The sequence below is a fragment of the Denticeps clupeoides genome, chromosome 5, assembly GCF_900700375.1.
Source record: "Denticeps clupeoides chromosome 5, fDenClu1.1, whole genome shotgun sequence".
NCBI lineage: Eukaryota > Metazoa > Chordata > Actinopteri > Clupeiformes > Denticipitidae > Denticeps > Denticeps clupeoides.
Genome location: NC_041711.1, coordinates 8740493 through 8752304, shown reverse-complemented (window position 1 = coordinate 8752304; position 11812 = coordinate 8740493). Strand labels below are relative to the sequence as shown.

General features: G+C 42.3%; 1 protein-coding gene across 1 annotated transcript; it reads right to left on the bottom strand.

Moving 5' to 3' along the window:
* Positions 1-5344: 5344 nt before the first annotated feature.
* On the bottom strand, positions 5345-10653 carry lin28aa (lin-28 homolog Aa). The gene is made up of 4 exons (XM_028979261.1): positions 10623-10653; positions 9984-10159; positions 7543-7727; positions 5345-5564 (listed from the first exon to the last, which is right to left on the bottom strand). Exons 1-4 carry the CDS (start codon positions 10651-10653, stop codon positions 5345-5347), a joined length of 612 nt encoding a protein of 203 aa, XP_028835094.1.
* Positions 10654-11812: the final 1159 nt, after the last annotated feature.

Genomic DNA, 11812 nt, shown 5'->3' with positions numbered 1-11812 from the left:
AAGAAATGACATCTAAATAAAGAAAAATAAAAAGTTAAAATCTTTAAATGTGTGTCGTCTTTCACCCTAACACTTAGATGATGAGAAAAAATGAAGACAATTGTATAAGTAGTGAAAACAGGCCGAATTAAATTTTACTGGCCCAGTTCTCAAAGTGCTTAATGCATTTGGCCTTAAATCGTCGCATAGATCAATTATAGCAGGTAAAGAAGCAGACTTGTAACCGAAGGGTTCAAATCACAAACCGCCATATATTAGGTGGCATGTGACCTGAAGCATTAGCGATAGTAAAGTAAAAATGAAGTGATTGTGATACACAGCACAGCACACAGTGCACACTGCTTGTACCCATCACCCTTGGTGAACAGTGGGCAGCCATGACCCAACCATGAGCCATGACCCATGACGGTGCTTTGCTCAGTGGCACCTCAGTAGCACCTTGGCAAATCGGGATTCAAACCTGCAACCTTCTGATTACAGGGCCGCTTCCTTAATCACTAGGAAACCACTGCCAGTAGTCACCACTTAGGTGTCTACATCACATCTAGGCGTCCACCTTCATCCTTCGTTTTCCCCTTCTTCTCTACAGGACTCTAATAAACTGTTGATGTTGGATGATATTGTTTACATTTTCTGTACACAGCATTTCTTTAAATAATTGAATTGCTCAGTGTTAGCAGTGGTCAGATATTTTTTCATTCCTGGCCTTATATAACACTGTAAAGTAACTGTACATGGCCCATGACACAAAGCGTACAAGCTCAAATGGCATAACACTGCAAGCTTTTCTCCAATTTCCACAGCTGCTGCTATGGCTATAAATGAGCAGCAAAAGTAAATTCATTTTAAAATGATGAACTGAGCCTGTTAACCTCGAAATCTGTAAAACAAGACAAACAACCTCTGTGTAAGCAATTATCTTATTACCACATTGACACAGTTACAGAGATTTATTTCTAATACATAGCAGGATATTGACGTGCATTGTAAAATTACAGACATTTGAATGCATTGCAGCTCAATCAGAAAAGTGCACCAGTATTAAAATGATTTCTTCCTGAATTTTCTATTCCCAGTTAATAGAGTTTGTATTTATTCCCTTTTCGCTGTCATGTTCATGTTATATATTTTCATCTAATGCAGCAAAACCCCAAAAATATAAAGAAAATGCAGCATCCTGGACATTTGTTCCAGTGCATATTTACATTTGCAGCATTTATCAGATGCCCTTATCCAGAGCGACTTACAATCAGTAGTTACAGGGACAGTCCCCCCCTGGAGCACCTAAGGGTACCTTGCTCAGGGACACAATGGTAGTAAGTGGGATTTGAATCTGGGTCTTCTGGTTCATAGGCGAGTGTGTTACCCACTAGGCTACTAACACCCATATATTTTCTGTAACTGTGTCAATGTGGAAATAAGATAATTGCTTACACAAACAGATTGTTTGTCTTGTTTTACAAAAAAGTCAGTTCATCTTTTTAAAATTAATTTGCTTTTGCTGCTCATTTATAGCCATCTGGTCCTGCAGTCAGTGGGGGCACTGGTCAGCAGACCTGCCCGTCAACTCTGGTGGTATGAAGCTGACAGAGGCCTTGGATGGGGGACTTTCTCCAAGATGGCATCCAATTTTTAATTAATAGTCAGTGTTAGTCAATAGTCTGAATGCCAACAGCTCTGCCCACTCCTTCAATCATCCCGGCCAGCCTAGTGGGGTTTTATTGGAGCTGTCACCATTTCAAATCTTCGATAAACCAGGTCAGTGCCTAATCCAGTCAGCGCAAGACCTGTTATCATGGTTGTGAAAAGGTAGATTTCCTTGATGTCCTCCAAGGAAAAAGCTGCAAGACACACCATTCAAATGTCCATGACATACCCCACTGCATACGTTCCAGAAGGACACTCAGGTTCCCCCACACCTGGATTTCTCTTCCAAAAGATGGTGTCAATCGCATTGAGAGACCAGTTGATCAAATCCATGATTTCCTTGGTTCGGAGAGCAGAGCTGGCTCTCTCAAGGTCTGAGACAGTAGACAAGATGAACAATGAGATTAAAGGCAGCTCCTTCAGTCCAGACATGGAAGTAAATAACGTGCAATGGATGCTATCACTAGCCTGTGACCAAATACAATTATGTGCAAATGCATTATTCTGATTTAGTCAAAAGCTATCAAAAGTGTGTGGTCAAGTGCGTAGTTCAGTGGGATTATTTAAAACCAGATTTTAACGTCCTTGCGCCTCTCGCCCACGAGGTGGCGCCATATCCAAATTTGTCACTTCGTCTTAATCCCAATTAAGGTGGGTGGATCCTATTTCCTTCCCTACATCAACCCTTCATCCCTGTCCACGTATCCTCAGACTTAGACTGTATTTCAGTTGTGTTTTGCCAATTTTGTGTTCTGTGTTGCTTTTACACATTTCACTGCATGTTGCACGTGTACATCATATATGTGACAAATAAAACCTAATCTATTCATATTAATCAGTTCATAAATCAGTCATACTAAATAATTCAAGTTTTGTTTTTATGTGTATTTTTGTGCATAAATAAAACATTTTAATTTGTTGAATTTGTAGCTTCTGTTATTTCTGTTTGTGCTGCTCACTTATGTAAACAATTGTTTGTGTAAACAATTTGTAAAACTGATATGTCTTTAAGTATCGAAAATAAATGAAAGACCAAACAGTGATGAAACTGGAGAGTACTGTGATACTTCAACGCTAGATATGTTGAAATGGCCTCAACCTCATGCACAATGCTCATAGACATTTCATTTACTTAAACCTTTGTGCAATTCTTTTTTAGTGTAATGCTGCACACATTTGAAAGCTTTGATTAAATCGAAAGAACCGGTTTTATCTTTTTATTCATTTGAGAGATTTTTATTAATGAGGAACAAGATGTGGCTGTTATTAAAAAACTATTTCCCCTCTATGAGTCCTGCATGCATTACATCAATGTTTGCCATAAAAACATTTACATTCATGTAAAATTCCTGAACACTGTGATTCATGGTACGAAACACGGGTCTCTTTATCCTGTGCAAGAAATACATTTACTTTACAAAGTGACCTTCAGACATACAAGCACAGCTAAACCTGAGGAAAGTAAAGTCTATTCTGTCCAAGAGGAAGACTTGCCCTTAGTGTGCCATTACATTCTGAAATCTATTCTCCTCCTACAGGCTGAAAGGCAGTTAAACAGCAAAATGCATTCATTTAATTGAGGTATTTTTATGTAATCACAAACTTATTTTTGGTTGTATTTTAATTATCATTAATGATATTGAATGGCAAAATATGGATATTTAATATGTCTAAATGTAACTATTACCTATGTTCCAGTTTAGCAAGTATCAATATCAATATGTAATGGAAAATAATACAATAAATTGTCATCATCAATGGAACTGTATTGAAATGTAATTTTACTTTGCTGAAACAAAACATTAAATGCCACCATCAAATTAGGTGAAAAATATTAACACTAAAAACACATATTCTCTGTGTAATTAGACACTGAAAATAAAAAGCATGTTTATAGCCAATAAGCAGAAAGTAGAAATACTCTTAAGGCATTGGTATATTGTAATGATTTTCATTGAATGGTGAATTAATTCCCCCCTTTTTAGTGATAGTCTGAGGTAGCAAAGAAAGTCTGATACTTGTATAATTTGTTGGTCATTTCTCACCAATAAAATGCCTTACAGAATTATCAAAAGCTTTAAAACATAAGAACCTCCAGCTTTTTTATATAATCAACCTATTTGGCAAGTAGACATTAAATCCAGATTTTATTATTACACTAATGCTATATGATACCACTACTGCCTAAATTCATAAATAACATTATATTAACATCCTCAAAGCAGTTTTAAAAAAATAAAAGGAAGCCGGCGCATTATTACATTCTGAACGTAAGATTTTATGTTTCAGTCAGAAAATGTTTGAGAAAGAAAAGTCATTCTAACATTAATAGATATTTGTCTTATAACATTTAATTCAATCTGAACTTTCCCTGAGATTCCATATTCCAGATCCCTGAATAAAAAACAAATGCAAATAATAGTCTTACAAAATACAATAGACCTTTTCCTGTTGTGTAGAACACAGAATTGAATACAAATCAAAAACACAAATGTTAACTGAAGAGTAGTGCAGAGTTGCAACATTGCATTCACTTTCACACAGCTGCATAGCTGGCATGGCTGTCAGGATTCACACTGTGCATAGCAGAAAAGAAAAAAAACACACATCTGATTCATCATAAAAGCAACAATAGAAGAAGGCAACTGTTGGGTGAAACAAGGTACCTGGAGAGAGACAAAGACATCAGTTCTGAGGAGAAGCTGTACTTAAAGATGGCTGTAAATAAATACTATGGGATTTTTTTAAGAACTTAAGAAATATCTACTCATATATATTAATTGGGTAAAATGTATTCCAGCTTCTCCTTAAAACGGGAGTAAAAAAGGCTGTTAAATATCTAGGTCTACCTCTTCCGGAAGAACCTCATGCTTCAAAACAGAGACAGATTTAATGAACTACAATGCTACAGAAAGTCTTCTTCACAGATCCCCAAAGCCACGACCATAAAATACACCAACATTACAGTCCAGCATCCGGTCTGAGAGAACAGACTATCAAAGATGATTGTAACACTACTCTAGGCTGCACTTTCATGGTGCCACAAATAGGACTTGTGAGATTTTGGATATAAATTCACACATGAAGCTGGAAAAGATGAGAAATTCTTTCAAGCTTTCTCTTGTTTTTGAAGGCATGATGCTCATCATCATCACTCCTGATGTGCAAGGTCCACATGCTAAGTAAGTATTTGTGCACCATTTAATTACAGCCTTTCATTACACAAATGATATAAATACAATAAAATCCCTGTGTGATTGTTTTCTATTGTTTTAATAAAGATGTAACAAAGTGGGCTTTCTGAAGTTTAACATTCATTTAGCTCTAGGTGACCTTGATTATAACATCAGCGGCTGCCCTCCCACCATGAAGAAATAAACGGTGGAACATTCACAGCAGAGGAGTTCTCACACAACCTCTGCTTCTGTCGGACTGATATGTGTAACAATCAGGAAGAAGAGTGAAACATCTCAAAAAACTCAAAAGGAAGATAACCTGGCAACATATACTCTGATGTTTGCATTTCCCTGATTCTCCTGAAAGTCACACCATCAGAAAAGATTAAAAACATTCATCTTTCTGGCAATTTATAATAAACCTGAGGTAGTTCTAAGAGCAGCACTGGTCGGAACATGAAGAGAAGTGATTGGTTCTCAAGGCCTTTGGTTCCTCCCTCCTCCTTGTAGTGCCACGACCATCACTCAGAGCTTCCAGGTGGAGGAGGAGAGTGGCTCTGCCCATGCTCCACACCCTTTTGCGACAAAGGCTTTCCCTGAGAGCCGGGCGAGGTCTGCTGTGCTTTGATTGGGCAGTTGGCAACCATGTGGGAAATGCTCTGGCAGAAATGGCACTTCTTAGGCTGTGGAGGCAGCTTGCACTCTTTGGCATGGTGGTCCAGACCCCCGCAGTTATAGCACCTAAAGGAAGAAGTGTGATATATGATGTCACTCTGACAAATGACCCATGGAAGTCCTTGAATTATTCTCTCATTCATTTCAACTCCAATCCAAAATGTGTGCACTTGCAGTGAAAATCCGCTAGAGGGCAGCTTCCTGTAACGCCTCGGCTCACAAGAAAACCTGTGATACTGGGGTGGGGGGTGTTTGGGATAACTGACATTATAATTATGCATTTGTGGTATAATAAAGAATCATTTTAATTGAAAATTAGTTCTGATGTCTACATCCATTACCTGTGTACGAGGGAGGTTTTTTGTTTTGACTTGTTAATTCATTACTGTTTAGAACCATAGAACCATGTTTAGAACTTGGGGAAAGCTAATTCAATACTTCATGGAAAAAACATTTGACATTTAGTGCAAGAAAATCACTTTTGGGTTGATTTGTATATTTTTTATTATTTGGTAAAAAAATTGTGCTTGTTCTTGGTTTTCTTCTTTATTCTTTACACCAATTTGAATCCCTGCTGTACTAAATAATAGAAGCATCACTGTGAAACTGCGTCATGTTGTAAGCAGCTTCTGGCCATCCATCAGGGTCAGCGTATGGATGGGGGTCCCTGTCACTGACCCCGGCACGTGTGCATGCAGGCGTAAGTCTGCCCGTGAGTGGCAGATGGACAGTGGGTGTGGAGCTGTCACCGTGGTGACACTGCTGCATTGATGTTAATGTAAATGAGGACGTGAGGAGTCCCTGGAGGCCTGATATACTGCTGCTGTTGACCTACCCATTCACTAAAGCAGTGTGTGTGTGTGTGTGTGTGCTTGATTAGAATGAATGTATGCAGGAAAAGGGGGAAAGAGGCCTTTTGTCTTCTGAAATCTCCAGTGGTGACAACCTGTGAACTTTGACCCCACCCAACTCCCACCTCTCACCCCTAAACTGCTAAGCTTCAGGTCCTTACGCTTTCACCCATGAGCACATGCAGTTGCTAAGGCAACAGCAACCCATGACCTTCTGCAAGAGCCTACATCTGTTATCAGTTAAATGGAACAGGTCATTTCAGCTTTTTACTTCCATTCTGTGCCACAACAGAGGTCATGCTGTGAAGTGGAGAACCACCACTGTGGCATCTTACCACATTCGCAACAGCGCAGCGTATAGGAACATACTTATTGAAAGCTCAGGAAACGTGCTCAAACATTAGCAAATGTTGCAAAAATCTTCATAGAAGCTGGTGCATCCATCAGTTAAAATGGCCAGTTGAGGTTTTGTGTGCTTTGGGGAAACGACTTGAGCACTTTCCTACCTGGTCTGTTTGGGGCTAACACCGCGCCCTTCACCCTAATCAGAGTTAACAGCACGGCACACAAACCCTGGCAAGCCCCGCCTCAACCGCGGCTGCTCACAAGTCCGGCGCTTCTCAAGCTTCTTAGATGAGCAGATTCCCAGGCTTTGGGGATTCCGGACTAAGCTTTGTTTTTACAGTGTAATCCTCACATTTGTTTTTTTGTTTTTTTTTTCTGGATAGATGGATAACCTGGGCCCAAATTCAGGACAGACCTGAAGCAGAAGAGAGGAGCCACGTCCTGATATCCTATAGCTTGAGGACCTCACCAAGTGTAGCATACTTACTCCTATTTTTCTTATTATTCTATCAGTATCCCGAGAATGTAGGTTTTATACACACACGTTATGGTGACCTCTGCAGTGAGGATGAAACTTGATGGCCTCTGTTCTGGTCACAAAACCACGTTCAGGTCTGCTCATGGCGGGGGGAAGGGCACAGAGCGAAATGGCGAGTATAAATGCCCCACTGGGCAGATATTTTTAAACAGCTATCGATCCAGGTCACACGTCAAGCCTGTGTGTGTGACCCTCAGCATCCCCAGGGGTGGAGGTTAAGGTGGGGGTGGGGAATGAGATGACATAACTGAATTACACACGATCAGAAGGAGCGTCACTGCATTTTTACCCCGCAAAAAAAAGAACTCACCGGTCTCCTCTTGAGCGATGTTTCTGGACATTCTTGCCTTTAGGTCTCCTCTCACTCCCCACGCAAGGTGCACCACCGGGCCCAGTCACCCTCAGCGACTCGAGGCCTTTGGAGGATTTCTTAAAGGTGAACTCCACAGCCTCTCCCTCCTTCAGACTACGGAAGCCCTCCATGTGCAGTTTGCTCTGTGGGAGAGGAGCAAAAGACAAGCCACATCAGTTAATATAACAATGTTTTGAGTCTTTGCCTACCACTGTTAATGTGTAATAATGAATGAATCTATCGATCTATCCTTGATTCTGATGAAGTCAGATTGTTTAATGCACAGCAAGACCATTTGCAGAAAGGGACATTTTTTAAAAAGGGACATTTTATAAAGTGATGCAAATGCACACGAATTGTGAGTCTTTGTGTGTGTGTGGTTTGTTTAAAAATGGGAGGGGGTTAAATGAGTGCTAATCTGATGAGATAAACCTCTCCCATCCCCCATCAAAGACACTGCATTCCAAAGAAACACACACACACACACTCCCCCTCCCCCTTCATCCCATCGAACCTTTGGCCTCCTAACACTGGGAGTGGAGAGGATGCTGGGACAGAGTGGAGGTAGGTAGTCGTTTCGAGACATTCCCCATATTTTTATGTGCACAGGACAGATGCGTGGTCAAATTGCCATCATTTTGCATCATTTTCATTTTGTTATACAACTCTGCAGCGTGTCGTGCTGTATTGATATCCCCACTGACTTCTTTTAGTGTTTCTTACTAGAACTTCCCTACTAGCATTACTAATTGTGTTTTTCTGTCATCTCAACAACATTTCTCAATGACTCCGCAGGAGGTGTGTGAATAAAACAAGTTTTGTCTTTCATCATGCAGTCAGGAGATAGTGAGCAGTCCAATCACACAGCAGGGGCTGGTGCATGTCCTCCACGTGCCATGTCCAGAGACACTCCAGCTGAGGACAGAAGTTTCAGCTTTGTTAAGGCTGATGTGTAGTCAAGCACACAGACCCACAGTAACTCACACCATCAAACCCTAACAGTCTTACAGAAGTCCAGCAGTTCAGATGTCCCTGCAGCATCCCACATTCTGGTGGCACCGAACAGTCCCCGCCCAAATTCTTCCAAGAAAGCTAGCTTCCAATCGATTCACATAAACCCCCAACAGAGTATTAAATAATAACAATAATGGAATCAACTCCCCCAGATACTGGTGCTGAGGTGTGATACAATACCCGCATCGGCGTTCAGGCAGATGCTGTGTCCCCTTTTCACAGTCACCCATTGTGTGTCAATCACAGTGACCGTTAGCCCATTTCCCTCAAACACGTGTGACCTCCCCCTCCCACCACGGTCCACTCCCCCTCACCTGCCCCCCAACATCCCCACACTGCGCACCCGTCGCAAAGCCGAGGGCACAGAACCCCTTCACTGGCATCGGCAGCCCTTGTGATGGCAACACAGAAGCTGAAGAGGAGATGAAGAAGACATCAAAGGAACAGAGTGATGAGCAATAGAGGACAATGGCCGAGAGAGACGGGGGGGTCGGTCGTGGCTGGGGGAGAGCTTCATTTGGGATGCAGCTCCCCTTTGTCTACCTCACAAAGGCCACCAGTCCCCAAGAGTTAATGTTCCCTGACATGCAGCTTAAGCCCGCTGCCACCACTCCTGTACATCCATCGCTGAGGCCAGGACACCCATGTACAGAGGACATGCCCTGTCCCGTCATGCAGAGCACTGCCTCAGAATGTCAAAATATCATATGCTACAGAGATGAAATCTGGAGTTAACTCAATCAATGACATCATAGGGATTCCTTCCCAACACACTCCTTCATTCCAATACCATTGTGCTGTTATCAATAGGTCATTGATCAATAAGTCATATCTTCAATCGATATCTCTTCGGAGTGCTTCAAAACCCTTAAAAAAAGACACTCTCAGCCAGTCACCTAAAATATATTTGGGAGAAACTCAAGAATGATGTAGAGATCAGACTGGCTGGCCCCCTAAGGGAGCAAATGGCTTAAGGAAAAGTCAGAGGCTCTATTAGCATACATATAGGCCAGCGTGGGGGTGGTGGAAGCTTCTAATGACTTTATAGCAGGAACCTGGAATGGGGGGGGGGGCTGGGACCACCGGGCCTTTATCTTATCAATGGAAAGGTAGAAGACAGAGCGGAGCCTCTCACTAATGTGCGAAGCTGCCTTCTCCCAACCATGCGAGGGGCTGAACCTGGTTTACTGAGACCGATAAACAAAAGAGCAACTTTAAAAAATATATTAACATCCTATCGGCATCAAGGACCTCAAGTAAAACGTCCCTCCAGGACAGAAAGGCCCTTCTGGCCACGACAGCAGGAGGCGAGGGGAAGGCATTCGAATGCAGCGGCGCCCCGGTTTGCATGTGAATGAAGAGGCCCGCCGCCCATGGCCACTCACCTGGTGCACAAAGACGTCGAGTGGAGTGTCCAGCGCCACGCCCTCTCTGCTGGTCATGGACAGGAAGCCGAAACCCATGCGCACGTTGAACCACTTACACGCGCCCGTGCCGTGGTAGGACTGAGGGCCTTCCTCTGCGCTTGGCCCTTCTTCTTCCTCGGTTTTGGAACAGCCCCCTGGAGAATTTCACAGAACAATGACCACCACAATGCCAACGTTGAAAATATCGCAAAATAAATCCTGTTCTGAATTAAAGCACTGCTTCTGATGAAATAAAAGAAAAAGAATCTTTGATTTTTAACCTATAGGCATAGTGAACACATAAGTCTGATAAATGCTGTAAATGTAATGTAAGTAAACACATAAGTGAAGGGACATTTTCTGAAATCTGTTGTTTGAAGTACTGTTACCCAGAACCAAAAAAGAATACGTTTACTATAAAAAAATGATCAGAATCGAATAAGTAGTTGGTCCAAAATAAAAAAGTTCCAGCTACAGAGGAGCGTTTTTAAAACGCGGGGCGCGTATATACCGAGGTGGACAGACCGAAACGCGCGCGTTTATTTACGAAGCGACGCACAGAAGAACGCAGGAAAAGCGCAGAAACGAGATCTACCGCCGAAAAAGTTTGTACTCAACCTCTGAAGTCCCCGTTGGACATGGAGCCCATCTTGGCGACAGTGGCCCTGGTCCCCGCTCTCGTGTGAGACACTGAGGGGTCTCGGGAACGAACAAAGGGGGGTCGCTCGGAGTGGGAGGGCCGAGACGGAAGATTTGCTCCACGGAAATGTCGGAAGACTCCGCGATACATACCCTGACCCCCCCACCCCCCCCCTCCACATCCCAGCATCCTCACACTTTCTAACCGCGCACCTTGACTCAGCCCCACACCCACCCAAACACCCACCTTCTGCCATGGCGCGTCCAGGCTTCCCCACAATCCCCACGTTTGCCCTCCGGCCGAATTTCAGATGTGTCTCCTCTGCCGGACAGCGGCGCGGACTGTCCACGCGTCTCCCTGCGACCCCCACCCAAGGTTCGGTCAAGTCCACGTGATTCCCAATAACACCCCCCACCCGACAAACCGCGCATTCCGAAAGGGAAAGGAAGGGTGCGGCGGCCAATCAGAGCCCTGGACCCCCCCCAGAGCCGCTCATTGGGGAGTTTTCCGAAAAATAAATGTTAACATAAACCAGACACTGGTCTAAAGCTATTTATACATTCATGTACACGGTGGCCGTTAGTATAATATATTATATACAGCAACTAATTCGACGAACATAGCGGGTATTAATTGGCAGAGAGCAAACAAATGGACGAAATAAACGCAATTGTTGCACATTAACTTAAAATGATTTCACCCTAATACATTTAAACAAATGAGGGACAACATTGCTGCTGCTCCGTTCCACTATTACAACTCGATTAATTTATTATTCACTCGAAACAGGTTCAGTATAAATTCATTGTAAAAAATTACAAGTCGAACGGAATAACTTAATAACTTCACATTTTACTCGCCTGATAAATTTTATAACGTCATGTGCTCGAGTGCAAGGCTGAAACCAGCAGGAACGAAAAACGCCAATAGCGATGCATACCGGTGTCCAGAGATCAATATGCAATTTGGAGCAGAATGAATCATTTTCGCGAGATCTGCAGAGCGTTTAAAGGGACACTTTAAACCTGTCTTTTAGTATTCCACGTCGTATTATTATTATTTTTAAGATTTAATTTAAGATCTTACAATGTGACGAATTGTTTATTTAAAAAAATTCCAAAATGTATCCTTCATATTTACTATTGAAAAATGTTAATAAATTAAATAA